The sequence below is a fragment of the Bombina bombina genome, chromosome 6 (genome assembly GCF_027579735.1).
Source record: "Bombina bombina isolate aBomBom1 chromosome 6, aBomBom1.pri, whole genome shotgun sequence".
Classification (NCBI taxonomy): Eukaryota; Metazoa; Chordata; class Amphibia; order Anura; family Bombinatoridae; genus Bombina; species Bombina bombina.
The window spans coordinates 82,537,522-82,552,388 of record NC_069504.1 but is presented as its reverse complement, the minus strand read 5'-3'; the positions used below and the strand labels follow the sequence as shown (position 1 = coordinate 82,552,388).

Sequence of the window (14,867 nt, the reverse complement as noted above, 5' to 3'; positions counted from 1 at the left end):
ATGCATGTGTGTGCGAGTGCATGTGCTTGAGTATGTCTGTCAGTACATGCATGTGTGTGTGAGTGCATGTGCATGAGTACATGTGCTTGAGTATGTGTGTCAGTACATGTGTGTGAGTGCATGTGCTTGAGTATGTGTGTCAGTACATGTGCTTGAGTATGTATGTCAGTACATGCATGTGTGTGAGTGCATGTGTGTGTGAGTGCATGTGCTTGAGTATGTGTGTCAGTACATGCATGTGTGTGTGAGAGTGCATGTGTGTGAATGCATGTGCTTGAGTATGTATGTCAGTACATGCATGTGTGTGAGTGCATGTGTGTGTGAGTGCATGTGCTTGAGTATGTATGTCAGTACATGCATGTGTGTGAGTGCATGTGTGTGTGAGTGCATGTGCTTGAGTATGTGTGTCAGTACATGCATGTGTGTGTGAGAGTGCATGTGTGTGAGTGCATGTGCTTGAGTATGTATGTCAGTACATGCATGTGTGTGTGAGTGCATGTGCTTGAGTATGTGTGTCAGTACATGCATGTGTGTGTGTGTGCATATGTGGGGAGTGAATGGTCTAAAATTCAATAAAACCTTTTTAAAAAAACAATATCTTGAGAAAACATCAACACTCATAAATTGCAGAACTGACAAAGATTTGTACCTGCTGCCAGCCTCATCTGTGAGCTGTGGGTCACAGACCATTATAAGAACTGGAGAAGGAACAAGTTCATCAGGGAAGGAAACCGGTATCAAAGAAGCACCTTGAATATATTACAGCGCAAACAAACAAAACAAAAAATACAACAAAAAACACAACTCTTTAAAACAGTCCACATTACATAGTAATTGGAAACCAAGAAAAAGAAAACTCAATCAACCTTGGTCAGTTTAGAAATAATGCGACACGCCCGTGAGATGAGATATTTCACATGCTTGGCTTAAGTGTAGGTGAAAAAGCCCAATCACACCTACCTGTGTATGCTTTTCAAGTAAATTTATTAACAGAATTACATGTAAAAGTCACCTAAAATTGCATGCTCTATCTGAACAATAAAATATTTATTTTACTTTCAAGTTCCTTTAAAAAGGGATATCAAACCCAAAACTTTTCTTTCAAGATTCAGATAGAACGTGCAATTTTAAACAACTTTATAATTTACTTATTATACATTTGTCTTTGTTCTCTTTGTATCTTTTGTTGAAAAGCTGGGATGCATACTTAGGAGCTGGCCCATTTCTGTGACTGCAGTTCTGCAAAAATGTTATCCATTTACAAGAGCACTAGAGGGCAGCACTATTTCCTGCCATGTAGTGCTCAGATGCCTACCTAGGTATCTCTTCAACACAGAATATCATGGGAATGAAGCAAATTTGAAGTAAATTGGAAACTTTTTTTAAAATGGTATGCTCTGTCTACATACATAGTAACAGGGATATAAGCTCATGAGCATGCACGTGTTGCTGTATGGGAGCAATATTTCCTACCAGGTAGTGCTCCAGAAACCTACCTAGGTATCTCTTCAACAAAGAATTCCATAGGAACTAAGCAAATTTAATAATAGAAGTAAAATAGAAACTTTTATTTTAATTGTATGCTCTGTTTGAATCACAAAAATAAATGTTTGGGTTTCATATCCCTTTAAAAACAGATATATTTTGCAATAACAAATATTTAGATAAACCACTTCAAAAGATTGTTTTTTTAAGCATTCTGATTGAAATTCTTGTCTTTCTACGTTGTGAGCAATTCATGAGATACAATGTATTGGGCACCTTATGTAACTACACACGTTAACGGCATGAACACCCACAACACCGGAAAAAGGTAAGTGAAATGATACTCAGTGAATATTAAACATGATCTGTCCTTTATAAGGCTCTCCGCAGTCTCACAAGTGTCTATGAGTCTACCCCATTATTATGACTGGGTTTTTAAGCATTCTGATTGAAATTCTTGTCTTTCTACATTGAGAACAATTCGTAAGACACCATGTATTGGGCACCTTATGTAACTACACACGTTAACGGCATGAACACCCACAACACCGGAAAAAGGTAAGTGAAATGATACTCAGTGAATATTAAACATGATCTGTCCTTTATAAGGCTCTCCGCAGTCTCACAAGCGTCTATGAGTCTACTCCATTATTATGACTGGGTTTTTATTTTTTTGCCTCCTTCACTAGAAAAATGTTTGCTGATGCCCATGTTATCAGTGGCCTTTCAAAAATTATATTTGGGGCAGGCACTTCCAAGATATGTTATATGTTGGCCAGACCACGACGGGAAGGCGGGAACAGCATGTCATGGGTAGGTCAGGGCTTGCTACAGGGAGCGTGCCTGAGCAGAGTTGTCGGGTAAAGCGAGAGTTTATCCTAGTGACGCCACTGTATTATACGGCTGTATTATATACACTGTGCCTTATAAGTAACAATAAACAGATATTGCTTATAAACCAATATACTGTAGCAGAGTCTCAGATGCCACATACAGATCTTCTAATCACCTAAATAAACACACCCCAGCTTGCTGAGTTGCTTTATATAGCAATTATATAATTAGACATTGCTCTCAGACACTGTTCCTTTTCAACCCAAAGACAGTGATAATTTTACTGACACCTCATCACATAACCTTTAAAACCTCATCATCTAAACTGATCTTCCAAATTACACATGTAACAAAGACAGGGCACTTTCAAATTGTGTTTGATATATATTTGAGTGTGTTTTAGACAATAGAAAAATTCAAGTATAGGAACATTACAAAATTCAGCAAATTGGTTACAATTCTGGGAAGTCATTCAGGAACTATATAATGACACTGTAACTGCAAGCAACTGTGGTACAAAAAATAGCTTTCTATTAGTTAAAATGAAGAATGGAGTGAAAATATTAAAAAAATGACATTCCAGATAATGTGATTACTTGACATCGGATCAAATGTTGGTTTATTATTGTTTAACTCCTTCAGTACCAGATATTTCAGTGAAAAACTTGCACAAAATACCAAAACAATTTTTAGCAATTTTGCTATCACATAGAGCCTTGTTATTTTTTATTTACCTATCAAAAATATTCTATTCAATACTTAGGTACTAACCTCTCTCCTTCCAATTCTACACTATTTGACCTTAACTACCAAAGATTAATTAATGATACCATAGAGACTTGTCTGAATGAGCCAAAACATAATTTTGTTAGTGGGGACGAATCCAAACTATCAAAATGACAATCCTACCCATGGATCCTGCACATTTATCAAGTCCTGCCCATCTCTTTTACCCAAGCTTTCCTTCGTAAGCTACAATTAAGCATCAACATATATATATATGGGATGGGAGAAGACCTCGATTTGTGCGGTCAACTGTGTCTGGCTGTGCCAAACATTTCTTTATATTATAATGCATTGGTTCTTCAGATAATAATAGCCTGGCACACTGGATACCTCAACAAAGGCCTGGGTTTCAATAGATTTCCAGCTTTTGCAAACCCCCAAAGTAGGATTGGAAAGTTGTTTAAGATAGCATGCTCTATCTGAATCGCGAATCTTTATTTTGACAACTGTTTCTTTAACATTCTTCAAAACTGACCCAACTTGATTTTTTGTTCCTTCAACCCAAACATACCATGGAAATCTATTCTACAAAATGCATAAATAATTAATTTTGCTAATTTATGACATGCACTGGATTCCACTGTAACCTGTACTCTACTAAAGACATTTTTAGATTGTATTCGCCAAGGTATTCACACATTTTTAAACAATTTAGCTAAAAAAACAAAGCTATTTTTTAACCTTTAAAATGTACTTGTTACAACAGCTTCCTGTATTAAAGGGATAGGAAAGACAGAATTAGTCTTTCATGATTCAAGTAGAGCATGCAATTTTAGGACACTTTTAACTTTATTTCTATTTTCAAAATGTACCTTGTTCTCTTGGTACCCGCTATTGAAAAATAATATGTACATATGCTAAATTAGTGGGTGTTAACTTGTGATTGGTGCCTGCACACATTGTCTCTTGTGATTGGCTCTGTGTTCAGCTAGCTCCCTGTAGTGCATTGCTGATCCTTCAGCAAAGGATAACAAGAGATTGAAGCAACTTTGATGACAGAAGGAAATTGAAAAGTTGTTTAAAAATTACATGCTCTATCTGAATCACAAAAAGAAAAATTTGAGGTTTTATATCTCTTTAAACACCACTCTCACCCCTGCTTTCTAGTGCCCCCCCCCCCCAAGCACACTTCTGTGCATAACACCTGAATGTGCTACAGAATGGATAAAGTCATGCCAAATGCCAATCTAGAGCCATACGGGCATAATGCCAAGAATGTCTCATTTGGAGGGAACTTTTGAGTGGATCAGAAAGTTGTAACCAGTGGCATCTAGAGGGGATAGAATGATCCTTCCAATTTAAAATGTCTTATAGTGAAAAGAGACTCAGTTGATATGCCAAAGTTTTTTTAAACCAATAGAAGTTGTAGCCATGATCTATTTTAATGAAAAAAAAAATAGAATTATCAAAACGTGTTAACTCCAAAAGTGTTTCCCATATAGCACCTTTTAATTTGTTAACAATTCAGCATTCTATATCACATTTTTTAAATATTTAGTATGTTTTGTGCTATATTAGTGCTTTTCAATTATGTTTATCAGTGCACATGATTGAAAAACCAAATGGTGGGATCCAGTTCAATTAAAGAGACAGGAAACCCCAACATTTTCTTTCATGATTTGGATAGAACAAACAATTTTAAACAACGTTCAAATTTACTTCTATTATCAAATTTGCTTTATTATCTTGTTATCCTTTGCTGAAGGAAGAGCATTGCACATCTAGTTAGAAAATCACAAGAGACAAATGTGTGCAGGCACAAATCAGCAGCTAGCTCCCACTAGTTTAGGATATGTGTGTATTCTTTTTTCAACAAGGGGTACCAAGACAACAAAGCACATTTTAATATAAAAGATAATTTAAAAGGTGTCTTAAAATTACAAGATCTATCTGAATAATGCAAGTTTAATTTTGATTTTCCTATCCCTTTAAAAGAACAGTAAACCTGTATTGCAACAAAGACTATGTAAAGCTTACCTCCAACCATTCCCAAAGTATCAGCTTAGTTTGTACCCTATTAGTTGTATCTTGCAGACCAGCTCGGACAACCTATATAATAATCCTAGTTTTTTAAATGCATGTGGTACGGCCAATAAGCTACAGTACTGTCCATACTATAGACTAAACAGTTTAAAAGGCTTGCAAAAACAAAAAATACTTTTGGGAATCTGAGGTTAGACTTGCCCAGTCTGTGCTGAAATAAGTCTGTGCTGCAATACTTTTAAAGCATTGCAGTAAAAAATGAGTTCACCGTCCCTATAAGAGCAGAGAGGATGGGGTTTCTGTAAAATATCCCAACAAAATCCAAAAATACTTCAAATTTATAGTAGCAAAAGCCATAAATGTAGGTGGTGGGCTTTATATGAAAGATTATATCAGGGGTTGAACACAACACAATTTTCAATGGATCACCAACCATAGAAACAGGCAAATTGTGTTTGTTAGATGCCAGACAGCTTTGCAAAAGTGAAAAATTCCCACAGTTAGGGTTGCCTGGACACTTATGAGTTATACATGTTGCAGGGTGAGCAGGTAGGAACATGAATTTCAGCTCTGGAAAGCACACAAATAGTGACACTGAAAGGGACACTGAACCCAAATTTGTTCTTTCGTGATTCAGATAGAGCATGCAGTTTTAAGCAACTTTCTAATTTACTCCTGTTATCAATTTTTCTTCGTTCTCTTGCTATCTTTATTTGAAAAAGAAGGCATCTAAGCTATTTTTTGGTTCAGACCATGGACAGCACTTGTTTATTGGTCGGTTAAATTAATCCACTAATCAGCAAGAACAACCCAGGTTGTTCAACAAAAATGGGCAGGCATCTAAACTTAAATTCTTGCTTTTCAAATAAAGATACCAAGAGAATGAAGACAATTTGATAATAGGAGTAAATTAGAAAGTTGCTTAAAATTGCATGCTCTATCTAAATCACGAAAGAAAACATTTGGGTTCAGTGTCCCTTTAACATCACTATTCATGTTCCTGTCTGTACACCCTGTAGCATGAATAAGTGTCCAGGAAAACATGGCTGAGGTGGCAACCCTACCCACAATGCATGTTTATGTTTACTTTAATCTCTACTTTCCTGTGGGGCACTAATTGCTACAGAGATCATTCAGATACTGGGTAGGAGCTAATGAATGTGGTAGAAAATGTAGTATTACAAACCCAAGAGTGGTGCAAAACTAACTCCCACAATATAAAAGTGTAATTTACACAATCAGCTTAAATAACTATTTTTTCTTTGTTTTCATCATCATACATATTTTGTTCTTAGAAAAATGTTATTACTTCTTTGAATATCAGTGTTGGTAAATTTGGAAGCTACTGTATTCCTCTTTATCTTTTCTGAAAAATTATTAACAGGAAGAAGATGGCGTAAAAATAAATAAAAATGTAATTAAATTATTTAATCCACAACCACAAATCTCATATACTGAAAATAAAATATTTTCTAGTGCGGTTATCATACTTAAAGTGAAGGTCAATTTTGATGAATTAGTGCCTGGTTTTTAATAAACGTATTAAAAACAAGGGCACTTTAATTCATCAAAATTGAAATTTCCCTGTTTTCTTCAAAAACGTACCTTTTAATCCTGGCAGCCGCTCCAGCACTTCCTCCGCCCGTCGCAAGCCGTCTTCGCGGGTTCAAAATGATGAATCTGGCTTCCTCCAATCACAGCGTTGCATCAGGCCAAGATTCCCCCAGAGGGGGAAGCTGTGATTAGAGGAAGCCTGATTCGTCATTTCTGACGTCTGCAGAGGCTTCCAATGGCCAGGGGAATCGCTGGAGCGGCTGTCAGGATTAAAAGGTAAGTTTTTGAAGAAAACAGTGAAATGTCAATTTTGATGAATTAAAGTGCCCTTGTTTTTAATAGGTATATTAAAAACCGGGCACTAATTCATCAAAATGGACCTTCACTTTAACCTAGTGCAGGAGTTTTCAGACCTTCCGAACAGGCCAGGTTTAGTTTAGGTGAGCGTAGGTAAAAATAGCCATGTTTACTAATCAGCTGATTATTTCACCTGTGCTCCAGTTCAGATATCCTTAAAATCTGGCCTAGTATGGAGGTCTGAGGATATGTTACCCGGCCTTGTGTTTAGTATTTGTAATAGGGCACTTCATATTTTCATTAGCTTGATACTAAGTATCACAACTGATCAATACTGTGGGAAGAATATTAAAACACCATTGTTTCCCCCCCTTTTTCTATTTAACCGCTTAACGACCAATGACTTACTCTGTACATCGCCGGTTGTTTTTCTACTGTATTTTGGAGGTATAAAAGCGCAGCTCTGTAACCGCGCTATAGCCCGATGCCTCCAGGAGGGAGGTATGTTGTCACAGCCTGGTCACGCCACTTTTAGCGAGACGCGCGCTATTATAGGGCCAAACACGCCTTAAGGACACAAAACATACAGGGTATGTCCTGATCAATAAGGGGTTAATAAATTGAAACATTTGAATGTAAGACTTTGCAGTATGGAAACAAACATATATACATTTTTAAATACTTTAATCCCAAGTGAAAGTGTAATGAGTCCACTCCAATAATCTCAACAATGAAAAGAAACATAAAACAGAACTGCCTTAGGGATAAAGCATCAGGTTTAACCAGTTGGTTGTCAAATGCTAAACTAATTGCAATGTTCTCTTGTTTGACTTGTCCACTAAACCTGCATTTTTTCTAAACATGTCTTCAGGCATAACATCAGACCAACCTGCTCTCAAATAAAGACTCAGTTGCAAGAAACAGATTATTTTAATTGGTACCGTGTGCATCTTAAAACGTGGATTATCACTACATAAATCTGTGTAAACATTATAGACTAGATCAATCATATGGCACTTAAAAGAACATACAAGTAAAATATTATGTCTGGGCTGTGTAGCCCCTGTAACAAACTGCAACATTTGTGCATTAAAAAAAAAGTACTTTAGACCAAGCCGGACCACTTCAACCAAAACCCTGCCCATACAAACCTGCATTAAAGGAATAGTCTAGTCAAAATTAACCTTTCATGATTTAGATAGAGCATGCAATTTTAAGCAACTTTCTTATTTACTCCTATTATCAATTTTTCTTCGTTTTCTTGGTTTCTTTATTTAAAAAAGCAGGAATGTAAACATAGGAGCCAGCCCATTTTTGGTTCGAACCTCTGTAGCGCTTTCTGATTGGTGTCTAAATGTAGCCACCAATTAGCAAGTACTACCCAGGTGCTGAATCAAAAATGGGCCGGCTCCAAAGCTTACATTAAAATAAAGATACCAAGAGAACGAAGAAAAAAATGATAATAGGAGTAAATTCAAAAGTTGCTTAAAATCGCATACTCTATCTGAATCATGAAAGATTCATTTTGACTAGACTATCCCTTTAAAGTCTAAGAATACTTCTGCAAAATGTATAAATGGAATGTTTTTTATACATATTATATTTTATATATATTTTATAGAAATTCTCATTAAAGAATTGTTAATATTAAGGGAGAAATTACTGTTGCATTTTTCTGTTATAAAATAAATAAGGTGGGCCCAAAACCTACATTGGGATCTACTAGCAGATCTATATGTGCTGACCTGTTGTGTAATTTCACACTTTCCTCTCGGCCAGCAGTGATTGTCTGGACTCACGTTAAAGGGACAGTAATTATTAGTTATACACTGTAGCAAGAAATATACACATTTATATACAGAACACTTGTGCAGTAGGTTCTCTAAGACTATGTGTGAGGGACACTTTAGAAGGTAAAATAAAGATTGAAAATGTTTTCAATACTTTTTTCAGGGGTATTATGAATGACTTTTAGTAAAGTGTTTGTTGCTGCAGTTTTTATAATAATGATGTCTACTGTCCCTTTAAAAGAAATGTAAAGCTGTTTTTGCACAAGCATATCTGGCACCACTAGATTTTCTTATGTTTAGCACACACATAAGTAGATCACACTGACAGATAGGGTTGCCATCCGGGTAATGATTTCCTGGACACTTATGAGTTACACATGCTGCAGGGTGGGCAGAGGGGAACATGAATTGTAACCCTGGACAGCACTAGAATAGTGATCCTGGAAAGCACCAATCATATTCCTCCCTGCATTCCCTGCAGCATGTGTAAATGTATAACTCATAACATGGCTAAGGTAACAACCCTACTGACAGACCACAACAAAAGTACCTGAAATAATCACAACAGTTTTTTTTTTAATTATTATTATTATTTTCATGCTAACTATATCAGAAGTATATAATGATATTAAAAATTAACAGCTTGTTAAATTAAAAGGACTCTAAACACATTTTTTGTCTTTCATGATTCAGATAGAGCAGGCAATTTTAAGCAACTTTCCAATTTACTTCTACTACCTAATGTGCTTTGTTCTTTTGGTATCCTTTTTTTGAAAAGCATACCTAGACTCAGGAGCTGGGGCTAGCAGGTGATTGGTGGGTGCACATGTATAGCTCTTATCATGGGCTTACTAATGTGTTAAGCTAGCTGCTATTAGTGCATTGTTGCTCCTTCAATAAAAGGATACCAAAAGAATGAAGCAAAATTTATAGCAGAAGTAAATAGGAAGTTTTTTTTAAACTGTATGCTCTATTTAAAGTATAAAAGAAAATTTTGGGGTTTTATGTCCCTTTAATATTGCTTTAATCCTCTACTGCAAAATAAAAAGAAATATGTATACCTGAAACCGGTTATGGTGTCAGTATTATCGTTTTACAGCTAATCAGCAACATTTCTATACAAATAACTCAAAATGTAGTTTATTGTGAAACTATTCCAAGGCATTTTTGTGTAGGTTGTTTCTGTTAAAATGTTATTATTTAACTATTTAACCTTGTGGTTGCCAAACAGGTCTCCCTCTCTATCAGCCAGTGAAATTCAGCACAAAGAAAATTCTTTAAAACATTAAAAGGTACCAGGAACAGTGTACTGCAAAACTGGTTTCCAATTACTTTGTTATACCAATATAAAATGCATGCTAAATTGACACTTTAGGTTTATTTTTGTATATGAAAATAGCTGTTTTGTTTATTGAAATGGACTAAGCTTGTAAGGAGATCCTTATCTTATCAATCTGTAAACACAAAGACCTCCTTAGCTTATATAGCTCTATTCACAAAAGCCAACACTTAGAAAAATTGACAATTCATAAGGCAAAAGAAATGCCGAATATGGCCACAGGCAGCGGCATTCAAGTCTTTTCGGAGCCAGATATATCAGTGTGAAAGTGCAACACACAAAGATATCTGATATTTTCATCTCTGAAAAAGAATCTAATGCCGTTGCCTTGAGCCTTATTCAGCATTCGTTTTGCAAATCAATTCCAAATACAAATTTTCTCCCATTCCGATTGGAAAGACATTAAAGGCGGAATAAACTTTACAGCACACCACCCAACATTCTAATACATAAACGGTATGCTTTATACCGACACATACATCACATACTGACCCTAAGTAAGTATGTGATAAACCCTTGCACAGGGGTTAAACTAGGGTTGCCACCTCGGCCATGTTTTCCTGGACACTTATGAGTTACACTTGTGGCAGGGTGTGCAGAGAGGAATATGAATAGTGCTGTCCAGGGGCGCTGAGGTGGCAACCCTATGTTAAACACACAGGTAATGCCCATCTCAAGTCAGTGCCAGAGGCATTGTGGCTCCCAAGCAGGACACGGCCAATCAAACAACAGTTGCATGATGACCCATCAATTGCTGACCATTTACTTGTGTCTTTAACTAGGTATTTAAGACTTTTGATAACCCGTAGCGAGGGATAGTAATGCCAAATGTAAATGCTTTAACAAATTAGAGCGTCATTTTAGTGTAATCTGATAAATGGTTCTATTGTATATCAAAGAGCACATAATAAATAAATTAGATAAACGGTAAATATTACATTTAATGGTTTAACATTTTTATTGAATATTACAGTAAATGCTTAATTGTGCACAATAGACTCCTTGAGATTGATTGCTTACTCACTAATAAGGCAATCTCTACCTTTTTTTTTTGCGGAAACTCTGCAAGTACCGTATGTAATTCTTTTTTTTTTTTTTTTTTCATTATTCAGGACAGAAATAAAAAAATAATAATAATACATTATAAAATACCCTGCTGGCTTTTCAAATCCCACGAGAATTGGAGCACAGACTTTATAATTCACAAGCATATTACAATGAAACATTATCTCCATGTGTTGGTTCATGAGGACAGATCACTAAAAGAGTAACTGTTATAAGAATATGCATTCTCTACAAACTTCCAACCAGAGTATTGTTCTATTTATGTGTCTACCTATAGTCAGCAAACAAACACCAATCTGGTAACTGGGCTCAGTTGTAGCATAGATCATAAGCCTTTGTTTATAGAAAAAGTGGGTACTGTTAGCAGAATTCAAACCTTGATAACAATTTATTGATTTCACAAAATAAGCAGAAGGTTAGTTTCTTTTGTCCTGTCAGCATTATCAGGATATGCCAGCCTGATGCTCAAAGATAAGTGCACAGTAGTATGAGTCTAATTGTCTGTAATACTGTCCAACCTTTAAGTTTAGTCAGATAAGCAGTGATTGATGGAAGCAAGTTTATTTTTCTAATAGGAGGGGTTTTGCTTGTATACTTATAAATGTGTGTGTGTGTATATATATGTATGTATATATATATATATATATATATATATATATATATATATATATATATATATATATATATATATATATATATATATATATATATATATATATAGATACAGAGACAGGTGCACTCTCACGAACAGTGTCACTAATGCCAGGGTGCTAGAATGAGGGTAATGATATAGCAGATAGAAGACAGCACTCTCTGGTCTTAAATGTAGTTTAAAGATTTATTGCGGTGACGTTTCGGGGAATACTCCCCTTCCTCAGACCGGAATCTTTACACTACATTTAAGACCAGAGAGTTCTGTCTTCTACAAATAAATACACAGAGCGCCTCCTAAAAGGCTAAGACACTAGTAGTGACAAGATTATTTAAATAAAAAATATATTGAAATTCTATAGGGGTATATAAAATATTTTATAAGCTACTTATAGCTAAAATATACAAACAAGATACAAAAGTGGATCCACTTAAAATTAACAATAAAATATGCATATATCTATATAAAAAAAACAATACAATTGTGGTTAAAAACCACAACAATATACAATCTTAATCACAAAATAATTTAAAGTTTGGGACCTACATATTTATGGACACCTACTCAGTAAATTGATGTTTTTATATTTATTTTTTATCCAACCATCAACAGCTGTTTTATTGTAATTTATTTTGTGAGTAAGATTGTATATTGTTGTGGTTTTTAATCACAATTGTATTGTTTTTTTATATAGATATATGCATATTTTATTGTTAATTTTAAGTGGATCCACTTTTGTATCTTGTTTGTATATTTTAGCTATAAGTAGCTTATAAAATATTTTATATACCCCTATAGAATTTCAATATATTTTTTATTTAAATAATCTTGTCACTACTAGTGTCTTAGCCTTTTAGGAGGCGCTCTGTGTATTTATTTGTAGCACTACATTCACCTTTTTGGGGGTGCTGGTACCCACAATACTAGGAGCTACAGACACAAGGTTGAGCGCTGTCAGATTTTAACAGATTTTTAGAGTTCTGTCTTCTATTTGCTATATATATACAGTGTATGTGTATATATATATATATATATATATATATATATATATATATATATATATATATATATATATATATATATATAAATAAAACCAATACATTGACCTCCTGCATTATATTAATCAATAAATAAATGATATTTCAGAGACATCACTGAGCAATTAAATTTTAGCACAGAAATAAGGTTTAAGACAGGCTTTGTATATATTGTGTGGTTATTAAATTATTAAACCCAGTTATAGTACCAGGAATCCAGTTACTTAGCTAGCAGTGCACTAGGTATCACTGTTTGATTGATGTATTTGCACCTGCCACGATCTTTGTACATGATATATTTGCACAGGTTGGCAGGCGTGCACACATTGCTCTGGCCTTTCTTTTCTCTCTGTAACAGATGGGTTAATGTATTTGCATTGCCGGCTGCTTCACATAGCCCAACCCTAGTGTGTAGTGTAAATACCAATAAGCCCCTATAGACAGCAAACCCAGCAATCAGCACAACAAAGAGGCTATAGGTGTCAGTGTACTGGGTGCCTATAATAAGCTTAGCTAAATCCCAGCCTTACCTCTAGGCATTGGGGAAGAGTGTTCAGAGCTGTCCCCAGCTGTAGGCATATGGCAAGGCATCCAGTCCAGAAGAATAATGCCATACTAAAAGCCTGGTATGGGAAGGGTAAGCCAGAGCTGGGTGCAGGTTGATGGGATCCAGAGGATGCTCCTGATGTTGTTCTGCTTCACCTGCTCCCTGCGAATGGAACGTCCACCCAGCCGGCTGGTGACGTCACGCTTTAGGAGGAGAGACAATGGCAGTGGGTGGGGACGTGAGTGGGAACAGCTAGAGGCTAAGCCTGCAAGGGAAACACTGGGGAGGGAGTGATAATACATAGGGGATACATGTGTCACAGCTGATGGGGGGATTCTGCAAATAAATACAATTTCCAAATAAATCGGATACACCCGTCACTAATAAAAAATCCCCATCATTCATTGCATAGTAAATGTTCCCTATTCAGGGACCAGGGTTAAACGTTGCATGCGTGACCAGTTCTTTAGGTAAGATTTTATCTCCGGCACGTAAACAGTTAAATGTATGTTCCAGAGGAATTATCTGTTGCTTGAGTGCTCCCTGGCACCTAAGGTGGTTTATATTGCACCCATGACCTGGCACCGGACGGATACCCTACGTATATATGGGTTAAACGTGCCATGCAATGACCCTTGCTAGCCCAAACTAAGCATCAGGTAGCCAAGTGGTGAACAACAGTGTCATTTGTTTCTGTATATTCTTTTCCTTATACCAGAGCCGATAATAATGTTATATAACAAAGACTATAATCACCATAAGATAAGCAGCTTTCTCTTTTCAACGGTTTTGCATTTCTAAATCTGTTAAAGGGACAGTCTAGCCAAAATTAAACTGTCATGATTCAGATAGATCATGCAATTTGAAAACAACTTTCCAATTCACTTTTTTAGGTATTCTTTGTTGAAAGCTAAACCTAGGTAGGTTCATATGCTAATTTCTATGCCCTTGAATGCCACCTCTTATGATCTTATCTCATTTGCATTTTGAGAGTTTTTCACAGCTAGACAGCGCTAGTTCATGTGTGCCATAGAGATAACATTGTGGAGTTACCTAGGAATCAGCAGTGATTGGCTACACAGTGAAAATAACTGAAACAAGGGGCAGTCTGCAGAGGCTTAGATACAAGGTATTCACCAAGGTGTAAAGTATAGTAATATAACTGTGTTGGTTATGTGAAGCTGGAAAATGGGTAATAATAAAGGGATTATCTATCTTTTTTAAACAATAACAATTCTGGAGTAGGCTGTCCCTTTAAATGTTTGTATAATTCCACCATTGTCACACTTATTGCACAGTGCTTGATTAGTAGCTTGTTATTGGAAGATAAGGGCCGGTGATCTAAAGATCTCCTCTCTGGTGAGATGATCTACGTAGTCTCGTCAGTACGGCGAGGTACCTCAAATAATTTTAACACAAAATTATTTCATTAATTGGACACCAGCTTTGCCCATTTCCAAATCTAATTAGCTTTTATTGAAGTCATTAGCTTAGGGTT

General features: G+C 35.8%; 1 protein-coding gene across 1 annotated transcript in view; it reads right to left on the bottom strand.

Annotated features, from left to right (window-relative positions):
* ELAPOR2 (endosome-lysosome associated apoptosis and autophagy regulator family member 2) overlaps nucleotides 1–13,547 on the bottom strand; it is a 220,486-nt gene extending 206,939 nt beyond the window's left edge. Inside the window, exon 1 of the mRNA XM_053716505.1 lies at nucleotides 13,353–13,547. Coding sequence (XP_053572480.1) covers nucleotides 13,353–13,436 — 84 coding nt within the window. The 5' untranslated portion in view covers nucleotides 13,437–13,547. The remainder of the gene's footprint in view (nucleotides 1–13,352) is intronic.
* Nucleotides 13,548–14,867: the final 1,320 nt, after the last annotated feature.